This window comes from Planococcus citri, chromosome 3 (assembly GCF_950023065.1).
Source record: "Planococcus citri chromosome 3, ihPlaCitr1.1, whole genome shotgun sequence".
Taxonomy (NCBI): domain Eukaryota; kingdom Metazoa; phylum Arthropoda; class Insecta; order Hemiptera; family Pseudococcidae; genus Planococcus; species Planococcus citri.
In genome coordinates, this window is record NC_088679.1 from 35,533,055 (window position 1) to 35,554,170 (window position 21,116).

At 32.8% G+C, this 21,116-nt stretch overlaps 3 protein-coding genes across 3 annotated transcripts in view; 1 reads left to right on the forward strand and 2 right to left on the reverse strand.

The window, feature by feature from the left end:
* Nucleotides 1-9,547: 9,547 nt before the first annotated feature.
* Nucleotides 9,548-12,562, reverse strand: Naa60 (N-alpha-acetyltransferase 60). Its single transcript, XM_065354854.1, has 6 exons — nucleotides 12,375-12,562; nucleotides 12,145-12,241; nucleotides 11,908-12,072; nucleotides 11,611-11,837; nucleotides 11,421-11,528; nucleotides 9,548-11,113 (listed from the first exon to the last, which is right to left on the reverse strand). The coding sequence occupies exons 1-6, from the start codon at nucleotides 12,389-12,391 to the stop codon at nucleotides 10,960-10,962; spliced, it is 768 nt and encodes a 255-aa protein (XP_065210926.1). The 5' UTR covers nucleotides 12,392-12,562; the 3' UTR covers nucleotides 9,548-10,959.
* Nucleotides 12,563-12,915: 353 nt separating this feature from the next.
* Nucleotides 12,916-13,979, reverse strand: Aptx (aprataxin). Its single transcript, XM_065354855.1, has 3 exons — nucleotides 13,616-13,979; nucleotides 13,369-13,502; nucleotides 12,916-13,283 (listed from the first exon to the last, which is right to left on the reverse strand). The coding sequence occupies exons 1-3, from the start codon at nucleotides 13,876-13,878 to the stop codon at nucleotides 13,132-13,134; spliced, it is 549 nt and encodes a 182-aa protein (XP_065210927.1). The 5' UTR covers nucleotides 13,879-13,979; the 3' UTR covers nucleotides 12,916-13,131.
* A 359-nt stretch (nucleotides 13,980-14,338) lies between these two features.
* The window catches only part of Mrtf (Myocardin-related transcription factor), a 136,128-nt gene continuing 129,350 nt past the window's right edge, over nucleotides 14,339-21,116 (forward strand). Inside the window, exon 1 of the mRNA XM_065354852.1 lies at nucleotides 14,339-14,719. The gene's annotated coding sequence lies outside the window, so the exon portion shown is untranslated. The remainder of the gene's footprint in view (nucleotides 14,720-21,116) is intronic.

The following is a 21,116-nucleotide window of genomic DNA, read 5'->3' on the forward strand; positions in this document are numbered from 1 at the left end:
AAAGCGTGAAAACGATCAAGGCGTAACAACTCGTCAAAAATGAAGTATTCTAAACGAATAACGAAATAATCGGAAGTTGGTGGAACTGCGTCGAAGTTTTAATCCTTGGAATTCGGAAATCATGCTGCAATAAACGGCTTAAAATTTGAAAAACTATTCGCTATAATAAATGGGTAAACTTTGAATGATTCATTCTGCGAAAATATCCAAGTTGAAGGTTTTAGAAAATCCGTCCTCATTAATCACGCAATCAAGGCCAAACGAGAAACCGTTTCATTTTCCTTGCCGAAGCGAAATTTGACGTTTTGAACTTTCGATTTGCGAATTAATCGTGTTGTTAGTACAAAATACGAGTATGCACATAATATAGGCTATAGAAAGGTGTAACAGTACCTAGGTATGTAGGTACATAGGCTACAAATACCTCGAATAATTTTTGTTTAAATCCTCCAAATTGAGAACATCGCAGATAAGTACCATACCTCTACCAATAAAGTAAACCCAAAATGTAAGTACCTACACGTTTCTTGTTAGGTTATACTGTATAGATTAGAAATTATACAAGAGCATTTCGTATATCTAAGTAAATTGTATGGTGAAATTCCTACATCCGAAAACTGTACCTGGTACACGGTTGTAACGATTCATCATTAACCGCTTGTACCGGTAGCGGTCCAAATGACCTTTCTAATCCTTATAAGCTGCATAGAACCCAACGCCGGTTACAAATGTATCGTGTCTTTCTTCTAAATATCTTATCAACAGGCCAAAGAAACCTTATTTTGCAAAAGGATTTTTCATGATAATCCGCTCACAGTGATTTTTTTTCAGCCATCCCAACATAGGCATCATTTCGAATGGAATTCTACAGTTAATTTTCAGGCGACTCGCGCGCTATTATTAAATCATTATCGCAAATAAGCACATTTTCGCAAATGTTCGAGCTCGGCCGACATTTTCTTGGCTGCGTAACGACTAACGAGTAACGCGATATTTTATACCATACCTACCTACGAGGATTTATGCAAAATTTCTTTTCGCTCATAAAACGTTCACATCACATTTACGTCGAACTATGTGTTCTGTGCTCGTGATATATATAAAATCAATGAAATACATTTATTCATTCAAGTCGCGAATGCTTTTTTTCTTGAAATGTTGCTTCTTTAAATTTATGCATTTTTCTTACCAACGTGCTCGCTTTTCATGCCGTTGAAGCAAATTTTTGTCGATCTATGCAATTTAATTCTACTTAATGTCTTATTTCCTGATGGTTGAAGTCTTACGTCGACCTTATCTCACGGCTCATATCGCAGGTTTAGAATATAAAAGATGATTTTTCTCATACCACGTATTCGATTCGCACTGACAATCATTTCTTTGTATCTGGGTACTTTATCATTACCTGCACATGACGTCAAAGGCCCTGTCGTCGACTTTTTATCATCAAGTTATACGTGCTTTTCGAATAGACCGCAAATTGTGATGTTGTTTTCTTTTTCCGTGGCAAAAAACAATACGAAAAGGAGCACGATTTGAAATCTTTATGGTGGCTGATTGTGAGCTTTGAATGAGGGTGTTTTTCAGAAAAAAAAGTCATTTATATTTTTTTATAAGAAGGTAAATAAAATAGTCACTAATATTTTAATTTTGTTCATTTTTCTAAAATGCATGGTTGATTTTATGCCCCTAAAACACTCGCGTACAACGTAAGGATTTTCCAAAATAGATTTTTAATTTTTTGATAATTTGAAATTATAAAAATGAATTGATTTGATCTAAAATCAGGTTGGTCATTTCTAAAAAAAAAAAACTTGATTTAAAAAAGTCAAAATGGCGTATTTTTGTGAAAGTTACTAATTTTTTTTGAAGGCTTAAAACTAAATCCTCCTCCATTTCCCTCCATCATCTTTCTTTTTGACCAATTTTTTCTTTAATTGATAATACTTATTATGAACACCTATTTTAAAAGAAGTACATTATCATCAGACTGAAATCTGCGTGGTGCAATTTTTTCAATAGATTGAGCAAGCAGCTTACCTATACGTTGCAATAAGGTAGGTACCTATGTTGAATTAATGAGCTTACCTACTACGGATTTGGTGGCAGATTTTCAAAAAGTCACGTCAGATTATAATTCGTCCGACTTGAAAATCAAAAAACTTGAAGTTTTATGGTTTGAAGCACTTCTTATAGTCCGTTAAACAATACTTTCATACAAATTGTTTAACTCTTATGAAATTGGGGCTTATACCAAATAGCCAAGTTGAAATTATAAATCAGCACCCCTTAAAATCCAAAAAAGGCATAGGTTACAGTAAATTTTTTGTTTGCACGATTTTGAAGAACAATGAAAAGAAAATCAAAATCATTCATAAAATTTTTTCCAAGTCCGGAGTTCCATTTATTTTACGAAAGCTGACAATTTACTTTTTGATGCCAACTCCCCCCCCCCCACATTCCCAAAAATTGAAAATTTGTTCTACTTCAAACGATCCATTTTATAAGACTCTAAAGTTGTGGAGTTGTAACAAATAATTGATGCCATACAAAAATATATTTTGGTCAAAAACCCTTCTTCCTCAACTTGCAGGGAGGATTCATGGAGTGGCAGCAAAATGACTTTGATTCCCTACTCTATTTTTTCTAGCGAAAGGAACTCATAAATTTTCATATTGGGGTCATTCATTTGAAAACTAAAATCGTTCCTCTCAGAAAATGTTTCGAAAATACGAAGAAGCCACGAATGCCATAACATCTCACTTCTTAAAAACAATGTCTGTGATGCAGAGTAAGAGAAAGTTCGAAATCACCTGTCGAGCATTAAAAGACGTGTCGAATGATTTGCCTAACTAATTCGCCGTAAATATTGCTCATTAGATAGGTACCGTGTTAATAAAATTGCCTACTCGATTCGCCGTAAATACGAGTATGACATCGTTGAATCACGTATTGAAATTACGATGTTGGTAATGCGATTGTGGGAAGTGTTGGAGGGATGAGAAAGGGGAAAAATTTCCTTTCAATAAAATAACTAAGAACTGTAAATACCCAAACACCTGTAATTACTCAGCGAAATTATGAAAAATCAGCTCGTGGAAAAATTATTAGATTCAATCAATGATTTGTTAAAAAATCCGAGGCTCTTCATTTTTCAAGTATTCCAAGAAATGGGAACCTGCAGGGGAAAATTACCACTTTTACCTCCTTTTCACGATGGCCCTGTGCGGTTTCCTCAATTACGAGTATTCTGCTCAAAGGATCACATAAAAATCCGATCATCTGCGCAGAGATTTTCTATGACGTACATAGAATATATTTTTATAACTTCCAAAAAGTTTGATTGTATTCTTGGTACCTACCTACGATAGAACTCGGACTTGGAATCCAAAACCATTTCTAAGAATGCGTAGGTAGGTATTACTTGAAGTATCTTCGATTCTTAGGCAGGCAGTTACATTTTTTTCAAACACCTTATTTTTTGCTCCCGCTCTTTCTTCCTTCTCTATAAATCTTTTCAACGTGCGAGTAATTCCGGCGAAGAAAAAAAAAACGAATTACGTCAAAACGAAGAAAAAACTAGACAGCTAAGCAAAGCTTAGCTGCAAAGTGTGCGTAGCTAGCTGCCTTTTCTACAGCTATAACCGTTATTACATCTAGGTAGTGCATAAGTGAATCAACCATGTCACAGTAATGAGAATTTTTGAAACTCTCACTGCTTCAAAATAATAATTGTTTTTCGGTGTTTTCATATTTTCCAAATTACAATAGGTATTTCAGAATAATTTATAAGCTTGTATTGCTTCTAAATTAGGAAATTTCTAGTTGTTTTTCATAGTTTGCATTGTTTTAAAATTTACAAAATTTCAAATCAATTTCCCGAATTCCCCATCGCTACAATTTCATAAAGTTTTCAATAAATTTTCAGAATTTTGCATTGCTGCTGAGTTAGGAAATTTGCAATCAATTTTTAGAATTCACACTGCCTCTAAATAGTCAAATTTTGAATAATTTTTCAGAATTCGTATATTGTCTTTAAATTAAAAAATTTCAAATTCAATTTTCAAGTTCATATTGTTCACAAATTGTAAAACGTTTACTCAATTTTTGGAATTTACATTGCCTCCAATTTTTCAGAATTCTCATCTTGTTCATAAATATTACAATACTTATTTTATATAATTTTCAAGTTCACATTATCTGCAACTTACAGAACTTTTAATCAATTTTTGGAATTCTCAGCGTCTCTAAATACAAATTTTCATACTATTTTTTTTAGAATTTCCATTGTCTTCAAATTTATAAATTTTCAAACCAACTTTCAGAACTTGCTTTTTATTCTAAATTAAGAATTAAATCTTATAAAATAATGTTAAGAATTTGAATTGCCTCTAAATTACACGAAAAAAAATATGGGTAATTTTTACAAAAAAATTTAACTAAATACTGGTATTTAGCACAATTAAGTACCAGATCCCATTTAATAATTTTTACTGTAATCATTCAGTAAAAATTATCATTTTAATAAATTTTGCTATAGGTACCAATAGTAAAAATCATTTTGTTTTAATAATTTTTACTAAATCATGATAATAAAAATTTCATGTTTCAATTGTACAAAAATTAGTTTAATTACTCATTTTGAAGTAATTTTTAAATTATAAGTAAAAAGTTAAAAATTATTCATGTCAAGGTAATTCTTACTATACTTATGGCTATAGGTAGACAGAAAATTAATGAAATGAATTTTTAGTTAGCAAATGACATCATAATTCATAACTCAATTTCAGCATTATTTTTGCCCCATTATCATGTACTACGTAGGTAGTAAACTCCAAGGCATTTACCTATCCGATTTTCCTATGAAAAATCTGTCACCTACCTACTTACCTCACGGGGATTCGAACCTGGGTCCCTAAATTTCCTATTCCTACCTACATGCCCTATCCACTCAGCCACCACTTCACTACGAGGGTTACGGCATTAAAATAATATATTTGTTTGGTAAACACCCCACCAAGCCACTCCCACTTGAAATACACAGCTGGCCGACTGGGGGTGTAACAGGGTACAATGCAACGCAGCTGTTTATAAAATGATGAAAGGATAAGGCTGGGGGTATAGCAGGGTACAATGAGCGGCAGGTGGTTTACAAGTCCCCTTTCTCCTTTTTTAGGAATTTATGCATTAAAATAATGAACTAAAATTGCAATTACTCAGCAATTACCCATCCGAATTGAATGAAAATAAATCTATACCCTCCGCCTTGATGATTCTCAAATGGTGTCCAATAGGTACAAAAAATGGTTGGATAGCTTAAGAGAACATTCATTGCAATTGAAATTTCAATTTCTCAAAGCGAAACCAATAGTGTGCTACGCACACTAAAAACGAAACTATACCAACAAGTGATTGATTCTACAACCTCGTAAGTTTTTATTTGCTTAAAAACTTTCTTATTTGAGAGTTATGCGGATTATTTGGGATAATTTGCACGTGACTGCAATATCGTCTGCGTATATCACACCTCAGAATGTGTGATGGAATACGGTTTCGTCGACATGTCGAAACAAAAGTAGATACTCGGGTTCGTTGTTCGTTGCGAAAAGCAATATAAAACGGTTGTTCGTGTATTTGGATATACTTAGTAGTTTATTGGAAACGTTTGTATCCCAAAATACAGTCAGTTAAAAATGTCAGTCGTATAAGAATTGTAAACTTTTTAAACACCTGCCTCGAGTTGGAAAATTCACATTTTTATAGAATCGTTTGCAAAAACTTTCTTAATATTTATTCTAAAAAAAAGTGCGAAAATTAACCCTCTCGCAAAACTTCTGCGAATTTAATTTTCATTTTTTTTTCTTCTTCAGTGGAACGTGTTAGCTAGGTAGGTATCAAGGGAAGAAAATATTACTTCATATTCGAAAATACGTATAACGCGTAGGGACTTAACGACCAAAATGAATATAAAAACGAATCCACCCCATTATGCAACTGCTACAAAAATACTTTGACGTTTATTTTCATCAAGTGGCGCGAAAAAAAATAAGAAAAAAAATAACACTGGTGAAATTGAAAATTGCAACGAATAATTTCAACTTGAAAACTCCCGAGCGCGTACGCAGTGAGTAACATGCATTCAAATCATAGCGCACACAATACGTTTGAACAGATGAAAAATATGTACTTTCTGTCGCTTCGTGTATTTTTTTCAAAAAAAGTATTATTACTGTCACATTTAGGTAGGTACTTCGAAAATCTGTTGTTTTATCGAGCACAATTTTCATTAGAGAAAAACTCAGTCATTTACAAAACAAAACAAAAAAATACCTGAATGAATTTTGATTGATGTATCATCGAATTGAAAAATGAACGAAAAGTAATATGTACCACCGAATGACCTACATTTTCATCGAAATCGATAAAATGATAAAAGATTTTTTACCTAACTCGATGGCGAAAATGAACTATAACATTTTGCAAGGCCACTAAACAGAAGCAATTCTTTTTTATAAAACGGACTTTAAGAATAAATAAAAAAAAAAAAAGAGAGAAAAAAATTACAAACAGAAAACATCGCTAAAAGGCGTAATATGTGTCCTTCGTTACGAGGAAAAAGGTTAACATTTCGTTGATACTTTACCGAAAGGGATGCAGGGTATCTCTTAAATATTTAAAAGTATAGTATCCTATCCCAGTGGTCTTTTAACTTCAATAAAGTCGTCGTCTGAAAATTTAATGAATTCCCTGCAAATACATTTTCAGAATTAAAACGCATCTCTTCAGCTTTTATACAGTCTCCGGCCGTTTCTTTAACTAAACGAATCCTTTCATTTTGAACACTGTATAAAATTAAGAGGTAGTTTGCTATGATGATTCTCAACCTTCTTCGCCAATTAATTATAATTTTACGTCTACCGTCGTCCTTTCTTTCGCTCGTTTTGTTTACTAAATTTACCATTTGCGCGTGTTTTCGAAACACCAAAATACCAAAAGTCGTTATCCTTTTTAGTCTCGATGGCCGGGGCGTTAACATTGTTAAAATTCCACCCATTTTGAAAATATCGGAGACAATATTCGAGTTGATAAAAACCGATGAAAAAAATCCTACAATTTTCTTTTGACAAATGACTATAATTTTTGCTCATTGAAAATACCTATATGGCTAATTCTAACGTGTGAAGCTCTTTACGTAATTTTTTTTCATCAATGGGCTTTCTTCCACTTTCAGGCATAAAAATAATACTACTGGACGCATTAAACCTTCGGAGACGATGTGGTGGTTTCCAAATGAAATTGTGTAGACGAATATTTTTTTGGAGCGTTCGCGAATCAAAATTATACATTCTGCGATACATTTAAGCCCTTAGTAAATAAAAAACAAAAACATTTATTATTTTAATGCTCAAATATTTCCTCAACTCCTTCCTGAAAAAAGTTTGCTCGTGACATAAAAAATCCATTGTGTAAAAATATTCCAGCCTAGATGCATCGCATAATAGCCTATTAAACTGAAAAACATTGCCTTCAACTCACGGTTCGGCAAACTTTATACACATGTGTAAAAATTGTATGCATAATCGTGTTTAACCAGCAGTAAACCTCAGAAGACTTATTTTTTGACCGATTTTTATAATCAACGCGAAATTTCCGAAATGAAAATTTCAACAAAAACGGTTAAAGTAGTGGTTATAAAAGCTGTAAAATGATTTAGGTAATATATTTTATTCAAAAGCTTCGACGAACTCAGATGTATTTTTTAATTGTAATGAAGTCGGGTAGCTCCATTTGGTTATTATTTACTTAAGCGAGGGCGTGAAAATTTTTTTGCCACGTAAACGACCCGATGTGACAAAATATATCTGCCTGTTTCGGCTTCTCGTATTAGGTTATTTACCCTATGCAATAATAAACGCTCATAAACGTGGAAACAAAATGGCAGGTGAACCAAAAACTTGGTCCCCGGTGTGTAATAACGGTATACATAAATATTGCCTGTACAAATTTCGCATTAATTAATGATATGGGTCCATGTTGAATCAACCTAAATGTTCGCAGAGCACTACATAGTTTTCTTCTTCTACAAAACGTGCCTTACCAACTTTCACCCAACAATTTGTTACAGTTGACTATATCAATTTTTCAACTTTTTGTCCAGTCTGAGAAATATTTTTCGTCGATTTCCACAATTAAAGGAATTACCTAGCTATTTCAACTTTCCTCTGGATTAAATTGGCTCAAAATTATGTCAAGGTTTTTCAACGTCGTTAGTACTACATAGTATATTACCCACTTGATTTTTGGATTAACGAAAGAGCCAAATGCGATTTTCTCTTTACACAAAATTAGCTTTTAAAAAAAAAAAAACTTGATACGTTGCACACTTCCATAGTTATCTTCTTATTTACAGCCAAAACTTCACAAAAGTTTCAAGATCAACAATGTAAAATGAAGTTTTTTCTGTTTCCTTGTTTAAGAAATGCTTAAAAGTGCATATTTTCTTTTGCTACATCAGCCTGGATTGTACTCTTGAGGTTATTTGATATTGTGTAGCATGCACAAGAAACGTTTTTATTGTACGTAGTAGCTGAATCGTCATTTAATTTTTTTAAAAAATTGAAAGGTTTGCAAATGCAACTTCAGCCTCTAAAAAATCCTCTTCGAAAAGAAAATTTCCAAATTTGTGAAAATATTACACTCTCGACTGAGTTTACACATGAGATATGAGAATAAAAATGTAGGTATTTAAAATTTTTTATGATAATAAACGATGAAAATGGAATTTGAACGATTTTAAAGATTAGGGAAACTTGGCACTTCTTTTTACATTTTCCAAAGAAAAAGAACAGGCGAATTTTCAAAAAATTATAATGTATAATAACCATCAAAACAAATCACAATTAACAGCCATTCTATCAACATTCGATGTTAACTCAAAAGTGACATAATTGTACATGAATTTAAATAGCCTCAAAGTACAGATTAAGGATTATCATACGATGCGATGGTAGGAAATACCTACAACATAATTTCACATTCACACCTAATCTTCACATACTTTACTTAACTTTGAAACAAAAGCACCAGATAGTATCGTATAAACGAGCAAACTTTCGCGAAAAAACTTTAAACCAGCATACGAATGTTTTACTTTCTCCCCTATCACGTCCAATGTTTAATTTGTGACTTCGTTACATGTTCAAAAGCTCCAGGCTAATTAAAGTATAGGTAAGTTCAAAGTAACGATTTAATATGGAAAAGAAAAAAAGGTAACAAATTAAACATCAATAAAACTAAACATTACCCACTGCTACTAGTGCTTTCATTGCACAAGCTTTTTTTCTTTTTTGGTACGTAATTAGAAATTTATACTAGTGTATGTTTACATCAATTAAATATGTTCTTCCAAGGGACATTTAAAATCGTATGTAACTTGAAAATTAAGTACTTTTGCAAAGAGGAAGATTTAACTGGCAACCGAGCTAGTCTAAAAAGCTGTAATAACATTTCAACAACACGTTTAGTCGTTAAAAAAAAACAACAACAATATTTTCATACAAATTTAATACATGCATAGTACAATTTAAATAATCATATTTTTTCATACAATTATTTACAACAAACATTAAGTTAAGTAAAATATTTCAGATCCAAGACGCCTCCCAGCTCACAAAGTCCACAAAACAGTGTTTTTACAACAAAAAAAAAATGAATCACACGATAGTATATCGATAAAAATGTTCGATTCTTAGAATTACATTAAGTCAAAAAAACAAATGAAACAGATTTCGCGTTAATTATGATATTTATGAATCATTCGAAAACATTAGTAAAAGCGAAATTGGATAAATACATGTGTATTTTATAACACCAAAAAATTATCATTGGCTGATAAATTCATTTCTCAAGGGGGAATTTTAATACTCGGGATGGTGTAATCTCGTTTATTGAAAATGAAAACAGATTTCATGTTTTTGTAAAACTCTAGAATAAATTAACCACGAGAATAGGGAAAAAATCAAAACGATTCGTACTTCAGAAAAATGTAATCTCATTTCGCGTACTCGTTGAAATTTCACAAAACCAGAAACTCATCGATATAACTCGTTGATTCTGCGTGAAATTCACTCGTCTACGTCAATTACAACCTTTTATAAAGCTTTCAACTAATAGGATCGCATATTTTTTCCAATTAATTTTATCCACAACGTAGTACGGATTAAAAATTAGATCTACGCAGATGTGAAATTTACAAAGGCCAAATTAACTCACTACCTAAACATGTAATCCGATTAATTCAGCAAGATGAACCCTCTTAATGCTAGTCAAAATAACATTTTTCAAACTTAATAACACGGTTACTGTTCAGCATAGCTTTTTTTCACGTTGAAAAATTATAAACACGAATGTCGAGTTCAAATTTGAAAATTTTAAATCGAAAATATTTTCAAAAATTAATTTTTATCCGCACGTGTAACAAAATCTCCAACGCTAAATGAATCAACATAAAAAAAATCCTCTCGATAGATTTTTTTCAAAACTCAACGAATATAAAAAAATGAAATAAGATTGGTATGAAATTTTTTAGATGCATAAAAAATGTAATTCGAAATTTAGGTTTGTTTCAAATTACGTAATAGATATTTTGAAAATATTCGATCACTTTATTTTCTGTTACCTTTACCTAAGTATGTTACAAAAGCCTCTACCAAAAGATTAATACATGAAATCTCTTCTTAAGTAGACAAACGACAATTTCGTGACGGAAAATATAAATATATTGATTGATAAAGAATAAACTTTCATTCCGCACGTGAACACAATATTTTCAAAGGTAGAAGCAGAGGAAGAAGGCGATGAAAACAGAATAATGCCCTTGATCATATTTACATTATTCATGAAAAAAAAAGCAACAAACCACTCATTAACATTAACACATATTATGTTCTACGTGCAATATCAAGAATATTGCATAACAATAGCGGTACTGTTATCCACAACGATGCGCCTTGTTCCTGGTAACATCCACTGAAAAATCCAAAAACATTTTTCCCAAGCCCATAACGCAGCTTCTGATTCGTAAGCCAACCTGAGCGTATATTTTATATTTTCAGTAAACGTAACATTAAGGAAAATGTTCGAAGGATAATATCAAGGATTATATTTTATATAACAGATTAGTATGTTGGGATATAAATAGATATTTACATTATGTATCACATCATGGCAGATATTTGGGAAAAGCGACCAACGACCAGAAGCTATAAATGTATTCCAAGTAGTAACTTAGTATCACAGAATTGTAAAAGTAATAATATAAGACTAATGTGAAGTCATAAATGTACGGCGACTAATGATAACCAGCAACGCGATTGAATAGGTTACAGACACAACAAACGACGTAGCATAAAAAAGGATATAAAAAACCGTTTCGAGGCGGATGTCCTCCATTAATATACAGCACGTAGGTAAATCCATCCTTACATTTTCCTCGAATGAAGTAATAATATGGCAAAAATGTATGTAACCTAGAAATATACAACGAAATACGTTGAAACATCTGTCTAAATTTATAAACAATGGTAATCTATGGTCAGCGAATTTTTATACCTAAAATTTTTACGCTCGTAGAATCTTATTGCTGCTGTGTTCGTCGTCAATACGTGAAGAAATATAGCTTTGCAACAAGAATACTCCTTGGTGGTGAAAATCGCTATTAGATTATCCAGTAATAGAGAGGCTACTCCGTTACGTCGATAGTTTCTGTTCACAGCCAAACTTAATATATAGCCGACTTCGGTGGCACTACCCAAACACGGTGAAATAATATCCCTGTCCTGAAAAGTTATCTGAATTAATATTTAAACAGAATCGTCATAATGTACTGAGTAGTGTAACTAGTAATACCTCTTGACTTAATCGTATGTATTCTTTGATTTCAGCAACGATTATACCGACGATTTTACCTTCGTGAAGTGCAGCTAAAGAATAAAACTTTGGATTGGATGTGATTTCTTCGTACCACGAATGTGGATACTCAATTGGGAAGCACTCGGAGCATAGTGTCCATACCTAAGAAAAAAAATATAACTTTAAACATTCAAATTGGCTCACATATTGTAAAATATCCCAAGTAATACGTACATCTCTGATATCAGCTGGGCATAGAAACCTCAACTGTAAATTAGTGATATTGGTTACAATTGGTTTGGAAGATGCTTCACTATTGGAATTGTGATACCTAAATGTGAAATTATTGTTACTGTGCGACATGTATAATTCAATACTTATTTCGTATATTGCTAAAAGTATGTTCTTATCACTGGGACATTTGCAAAAAAATAACAACGCACTGATATCAGTTTGCAACTTACCACCGGAGCGGAGCCATGGACTTGAATGAAGTTACATAGACAGTGATGAAATCTTCTTCATTATGACTGAATAAATAAATAGAAAAATCAATAATGTTGCAATAATTAAACTATGTACTTCTTTTCTGCATTGTTATTATGAACCAAGAGTAACCTACATTATTTATTAGTTTCAACAAAAATCGATAACATGTGTTGAAACGATGTTGATACTGAGATTATCGAAACTGAAACATCGATATCATCGCTTCCGTACATCGAATCGAAAGTCTTCCTAGAAATTTTTCATTTCCTTGAATGAATTTAAATTAAAATTGTCATTCATTATTTCACAGTTGTTGCCGTAGTGTCCTTTATAATTATTAAGTAAAAATGACTACAATATTATGTAGCAACTAGCAAGATGTAAGTTATCAACTGAAATCACACGTTCACGTACTTGAACCGAATTATTCAAAACTTCATTTCGTTCAGTACAATTCACGGTAAAATTTCACTATTTCGTTTTGGATATCGTACCTTACGAAAGAATAGACACTCATTTTCAAAACGCATCTAGTTTTTTATCGGCCATATAATATTAAAATTACAGTAAAATATAGAACTTTCTGCTTACATAAAAAATGGAATAAAAATACTAAAAGACGAATAGAACTAAATATAAAAATTTCAAATCACAGGAAGTTTTACGAAAATACATTATAACACACAAACAAAAACAATTAGGAACAAATCGATTAATTTCTTTCAGAATAGTTTAGTGAGTTAAAATGTGATCTTTCAATTTCGGCATATTAGCCAAAGCGATACCACATTTGTGACATTTTAAATCTTGATTGAGAAGTCTTTCACATTCGGTAGCATCGGGAAGTTTGATTTTACCTTCAGATTTTAGTTCTCTGATTACATCTGTAAAGAATTTAACACATTCGTACATGAAAAAATATCCTAGGTACTGAAAGGAGATGAAAATAAAAGAATAGTTATCGCAAACCTTTAGAGATCAAAAAAAATTTGGTAGTAAATGAGTTCCAATGCTTTTTAGTTTTGAGGGATGGACTCTGCATATCAGTGCTGATGACGTGAAGATGTAATCTATGCATGGAAGGCTTAGAATGATATCCATATCTGTCAAAAATCAATACGAAAATTAAGCTAATTTATTAAATACTCTAATATCAAAACACGATTGATATTTTAATTTTATTCAGAATAAAAAATACAGTTAGTAGTTCGCTCACTTGAACTCGATACCAGCAGCATTCTTCGTAACATAATCCTTCGCTTTCTGTTCCATATATTCTAGCAATGGAATATGCTTGGATTTTACATCCTTTATGCCGGCGAGATCTTCATGAGAAATAACCAAGTAGTGATGTTTCGCTTTAGGGTAGACATCCTTTATCATAACAATCTTATGATCGGAATACACCACATATTTCGGATCTTTCATAGTTTTCAATAACCCTAAAGTCCACATCGTGTTTATGTAAGTTTTTAGCATGAAATAGAAGATTTTACTTCGAAAACAAATAAGATATTACATCAAAATGGAAACGAAAAAACACTTTTATCTATCAAAAAATTAAAAAAAAAATAATGTGATAACACAAAACACAATATTTACATTTTTCAATGTTACCAACACCTTATTCAGAGCCGATGAATTGATCCTATTTTCCCGTGAAATTCCCAAGCGTTGTCTACTTTTTGTCTATTTATTAACCGAGTTTTTTCGAATTTTTGTGGATTCTGGTTCTGAAATATTTTAATTTCGATTTCAATACAAAGCAATTAATGCTTAAATATCAAAATTGACTGGAAAAATGCGCGAAATTACTAGAAATTTGAAATCTTCAATTATGAAGCACGATAATTTTTGATTGCAAGTTACCGGTAACAGTGCATTGAAAGTTTTTCAACTTCAGTAAATTTTAAAAGTTACAAAGCCAATTCGGCTGATTCTTTTTCTTCCGTTTGTGGTTTGTTATTTTCCAGAAATAAGTTCAATTTTCTATGACAAAAAGTGCTTTAAAATAATTATATTTTACTCTAATTCATCTTTAATTCTATTCCGTGTAAAATAAGTAATTCCGCGAATGTATATTTACATTGGTGCGTTTGTTACAATGACGTGGTAATGTAGAAACAGAAGTCGACTTCGGCCGCAGGTTCATATGAGTTTCGTATTACGATAATTTATCTGCTATTTTGACATTGTAATGGCGTTTTGCAATTATTCGGTATTTCGTGAAGTTCTTTATTATTTAATGAATTGACGAATTGTTCGTACCTATGCGTATACTTCCCATCAACATTCAAAGCTGGTTCTTCGTGTGAACATGGTAAGTGTAATAAAATAATGGTATTTGCATGTCTAAACCAATATCAATACATAGGTATTTCATTTTCGTTTAAAAAAATGTATAATTTTATTTCTAAATATTGAAGTTATGTACGCGTATTATGTTTCAACGTTGCCTAGGGACTTGATAAACAACTTGAAACAGATAAAACAAGTGTTTATTTTGTGTAAGTGAATTCCGGCGTTTGCTGTCCGGCGTGTAGTATTCACTAGGTAAAGGCGTGTGTTTCATTTATTGTAAATACTTTGATTGTTATTTTCAGTGCAATATTGCTGTTTATGTATCGAAAATAGTATGATGATCAAATGTAATTAATTGGTAATTGCAGATTGGAAGTATTCGTCGCAAGTCGATTATTGTGAGTTCAATTTCTTCGCAGAAAGGAATTGCAAGAATTAGATAACTGTTCTCAGTACTAACTGATAACTGATGCTTCAAGATTCGATGTGGAAGATATGAAATTCTTGATTTTTTACGTTCTAATATCCGTGATATAGAATGGATCATGGACTTTTAAAAAAATTCTATCGCTGAAAGAGCGATAAATTTTCAAAAAAGTTGAATCAAGATTTCTCCGAAATCGAGTACATTACAAAAATAGTAACTAAGTACTATGAAACTCGACTAAGTACTACACTTTTGTCCAAAAACCCTTTTGACGACGATCGAGTATAGAAACTAATGATGAAATCACATGGCAAAGGCGTCTTGTTTTGCTTTCTCTCTCACGTATTGTGAATATTTTGATTTATTATTATCAATACACTTTTGCTGTTTGTTTGAGAAATGGTGCGAAGGTTATCTGTAGGTAATTACTGATTGAAAGTATTTGTTACAAGTTCATATCTTATCGAAATTTTGCTTCTTCGCGGAAATGCATGGCAAAAAATTTATCAACCCGATAAGAATAATCTGGTTTTAAATGAGGTCGGATGGTCGGATGCTTTAAAGTGAAACTGATGTAAAATTATTGAATTTCTCTAATCTAGGGTGCATTTTCAAACTTTAGAAAAAAATTATCTCTCGATGTGAAGGAAAGAAATTAATTCAACTCCTACCATTTTCTACAAAATACATCTCCATTATGGGAACCCAGAATAATTTGAAAGCTGAGGAAATTTCACTTGATGGTGATTAATTTAATTACTTTTTGTTTTGTTTTATTTGAAGGAGATGTTTTTGGGTAGGGGGACCAGAAGGAGATCTTCTACTTGTAACGCCTTAAAACTGATACAATTACAATTAGTACTGACATACGCCATTTTTTATCCAGTTTTAAAAAGTAAATGTTATGACCCAAGCCCGCGAATAATCGAAAAAATTGTATTTTTTTCCCCTTGAAAAATTGTATGCATACTTATGCGTTCTGATAACGTTTACTTTTTAAAACTGGTTGAAAAATAGCGTATGTCAGCACTTGTATATCAGTTCTAGGGCTCTACTACTTGGAGTTTGATTTGAAATCTAGGTGTTTTTGATACTGATGGTGATATTTTCCATGCAAAGTTTTTGAATTTTGAGCCCTCTTTAGGTTTTCAGTGCCATATTTTATTGGGGAAAAGACGTAAGTTGTACTTTTTTCATCGCCAATTGAATGCCAGATAGATCAGGAATTAGTGAACAAGTATACCAGCTACATCTGAACATTCCGTACTAGCAAATTGTTTTTCATGCTTGAAACTAGGACTTTGAAGCTTTACTTTATCATACTTACTTGTGGAGTTCTTTAGGTAAATGAATTCATTTTTCGAGTTTCTCGTATTACGGATCAAGTTTTTCGGACAATGTGGGTGGCACGGAATAAAAAGTAAAACAAAACGCCAAAACACATAAGATGAAAAGTTACACGCTGGTTAAAATGCTGCATGCTATGTGACGGCGGCGTCTACCTATGTTAAATTAGCCAAAGTGAAACCTTGAAAAGATGTAACGCGCTTCGTCATTATTTCACTTTATTTACAGTTTTCTCAGGCTATAATTAGAACATTTTTATCTTGCTATACTGGCTCCTGTCAGCAGCCTTGCGTCTTGTCATTGTTATTACAAGAATAAATTGTAACAACGGTTGAAACAAATGAAAAAAGTATACCATATCTGTAATGTATACTTTAACTCCCTCGCTTATTATGTACTTACGTTATCTAGTTGAAATCTTCCTTGTTGAGATAAACCACCAACGTCGCTATAGAGGCCTAGAGGGATAGGCAATCGTTACTAATCAGGTGTCTTTTTCCATTCATAATGCTGCATAGAATTGCCTTTGCGAAGATAGGAATTACACAGAGTGTGATAAACTAAAATGAAGTGACTGATTAGAAAAGAGTATTACAAAGAGTTGAGTATCGGTTGCACACATGCGTTAGGATCCAGTCAAAAGCCAGTTGTATCAGTCGTATCAATTTTTAAAAGCCAAAAGGGAAAGCTAAAGGTTTTAATTTTTTATTGAGAACTAGAAGCCGAAAGCTCAACTCTTTCCCAAGTCTGATTGGGACCCGATGTTACGGAAGTTCTCAAACCCCCTGAAAATTTATGAAAGAAACACGCGGAAGAATTTTTCCTGAATTGATAATGTAATGTATACTGTAAATTTTGGATCTCGAAATAGTTTGCTAGTTGCCCAAATCATTAGTATAAAATTCAAGAATTCCAACCCATTATACAAAGCGACCGCGATCATCGACATTTAGATTTTTTGCTATTTTCACCAAAACGTTAAAAGAAGAAGAAGAAAAAAACGCAAGTGGAACGACCTAGTTATGGTTATTTCCGAATTTCACATACGTATATTTCTTCAGCAATAACTACAGCCGAATCGCGTTGTGGTCGCAGTATTCTCTTTTAAACGTGCAGAGAAAAGACATCGTACGCTATAATTCATCGATAATGTACAGCAGCACCCTAATGTCCACCCACCGCTAACCCGTCTCCAACTATTAAAAACTATCGCACTATTTATATGATGATTTCATCATGCGCATTTTTGAAAATAGTATAAGCTCATCATCAACGTGTTGTATATGCACATTATACACATACATCGCGCGTTTGCTATAATACTAATCCGTGTATGTGTCAAAATTTCCCTTACTCTACATTCATCAGTGCGAGAGATTTTAATATCGCTGTTTTGATTCTTTTGAAAAGTGCCAGTAATAAAGCTATCAGCGTCGTTAAAGTGTGATAAATTTTTCAATTTATTCCAACTTCTATGGAGTTGAGTGGAGTGGAGTGCAGTAAAATACCACTGCGGCATAACTCCAGTGTGATTTTCGGCCACCATTTGCACCTTTGAAAAACATGTTCATCAGCTCTTCATTGCGGCATAACATCAGAGTGAATTTTCGGCCGCTATTGCACTTTTGAAAGACATTTTTATCAGGTCTGAAAAGTGACCTGAACACTGCAAAAACGGGTTGAAGTTATATTTTTTTCAATTAGTAATCAAGTAATTTGTTCCTGAACTGTGAGTCCACCTTGAACACACGTTGCTCATAATTCAGGCCTCGATGCCCTTCAAAATTTTTGTTTTTGACCAAATCTAGTGGTAACCTTCATTTTATAGTTGAAAATGTCATTTGGAGAAAAATTCAGCTCCGGAGGTGCTCCTGGAGGGAAGATATGGATTCTCAAAAAGGGGGCATTTTAAAAAAAAAATCGTGAATTATCGCTCTAACCTCTACCGTGCCGGTTTTGAGAAAAATGGCTTACATCGAAAGATTATGTACCATTTCCGAAACTGCACGGGAAATATTTGGAAAGCGATGGTGTAAATTTTTTGATTTTTTTTTCAATTTCAAAAAACTGATGACATTTGTCAGGTGTTTGGCTATTTTTCTTGAGTTTTTAAAAATTGACAATGATAGTCTGAAAATTAGCACCACTGCGTTCTAACGAATTTCCCCAATTTCAGAAATGATATCTTTCGATGTTTTGGCTTTATCGGTGTACGAAATATGTATTGTATCTGGAAAGAAAACATTTTTAAAACATGAATTTGCCCAAAGATAAGGGATTTGCAAATTTTCAACCGTTCAGTAGAACCCTAAAAATAATCTTAGATTTTGATGGTAATCACCTAGGTCGACGCAGAACCTCTAGTACTATCTTTTAGAAATGAGGCATTTTTACCAAAACAGTGTGAGTATAGTCTGAGCTGGAGAGAAAAAACTACAACTTTTTGAAAAATTCGTTTATTTCTTTGAGAGACCCATATCTTCTCCAGGGACACCTCCGGATCTGGCATAAAATTTATTCTGAGTGACTTGAAATTCAAAGTGAAGGTTTCCTCTGAATTTGATCAAAATCCTCCGGCATTTTTTTGTTCACGGTCTACCCAAAATGTACATAGTGCATACAGGCAGAGTTGTCTTAGAGTACTGGGCGTAATAAGAAAAACACATAACCAAAAAAGAAAGAAAAAATGTTTTCCTGGTCTGCCATTTGTATTTAAGATCACCTGACTTCACACGACGTTACAGTGTTCCAAATGGAACGTCGAGGCTAAATCTGATTGTGAGTGTTTAAGAGGGGGGGGGGATTTTTATGAATTTTCTGAGTTATAAATGTTCGAAAAAATATGGGAAAATCAGGAACTTTGAGGAAAATGAATGTCCCGACAGTGTTTCTAAAGCGTTCGAAAGTTCAATTTTCCATAACTTATTCCAGCATTTATACTAGCTATACTGACAAGAATTTGAATGCATTAAGTATTCGAAACATCCGATTCGAAAATCACTATACATATAGAAAAGAAGAGGAGGGTTATACGAGCATGTAACGTTGCGAAGCGAACGAGACGTTAATCAATTCTGGCACAACGAGAAACGTACTCTACTAAAAGTTGTGACAAGGCGTAAAATTTCAGGGCTATAATGTAAATACGCCTTTTCCAAATGATGATTTCATCGCAAATTTTTCCTCGAATCGCGAAAAAAACAAATGCTCCAACATGTTTTCTTTCCTCTCTTTTAACGATTTAATGACCTAAAAAATTGCACGTTTACGAATGTATTAATACAGAGAGGACCGCACCATCTCTCTACAACTTTCGGTTATTCATTTTGTTACTTCACTAACGTGAAATGCCAACTTCCTGTGCCAGACGGACGCTCTTTGCGAATTCCCTACATTATTGGGGTTCATAAATTTAGGGGCTCTTGGCCAATTATCATTTAGTGAAAATTGTAGAAGTATTTTTCGCCGCCTTGTAAGGGTATAGGTATGAGACTTTTTTAAACGGATTAATGTCTCTTTAATCAAAACATCAATTTCACTACAAATTTTGTGACCTGAGATAAAGTTGTCGTTTGTTAATTAGCATGATGTGCAAATTAGGGTTTTCAAAACTAGGAAATCTTTTTTTTTTTTTCAATTTTTAAAATCATCATTTGTTTCAATAGAAAATTTCAAATCTGAAATACCTACGACGAAAGTTCAATGGTACATATACCGCACGTATACGTTTTGTATCAGAACGTGATCTTACTCACGCAGTTTATTTATGCGTAAAGAAAATTATCTCCTCATTCATACTCGCGAGTTGATTGGCTCCTGTATGCGGAGCATTCCGAATGACATTAAAATTTCGCTCGTGTCTGAAAAACACGCATTCAGTGCGTAGTGCGTACCTACGGTTGGTCGGTCGGGGTTATACACTCATTTTGCTTGGAACTAATCTAGTTGGCAAAACATCTCGGTTCCGAGAAATACCGAAATATAGGACGAACTATTAAAATTCTCCGTTATTATAAATTAATATAATGGCTTAATCTACTCGTAACGCATGTTCTGCGCCATTAAGCTGCTTTCGATGCTTTGTTTATAAGCTCGATGTGATAAAAGGCGAACACGCGAGTAGATCCGCGGTGGAAATTTTTCCAAATGATGACCAAAACATAATCACGGCAAAAACAAAGTTATGTTTTTCAATCAAAAGTTGACATGACAATGTACATGCATACACGTGAAAGTGGTATACCTCTCAAGTTGATGCCATCATCTTATGTCTATTTACACCGTAGATCACCTTGACAAGAGTACGATTCATAATGCATTACTTTACTGAAAACAACGTAAGCATGAAGTACCTACTGAAATTTTTATACGTCGTTGACTTGTCGCATACAGTGTGTATTTTTTCTCATACACGTGCCTTTAACCTTGCCAAAACGATAGATCGGTACACGTTGATTTTGAATCTAATTAACTACACGAAAGACGTCAGTATTAGTTAGCTGGTTTTTGAGAATCGAAAATCAATTTTTCAAAAATTAGTATTTGTATTCGAAAGAAATCATTAAGCAAATTTCCATTTGGGTAAACAACAAACTCGAAATGCAAATATGTATCAAAATTCTCAATCATCACCATGAAGCAA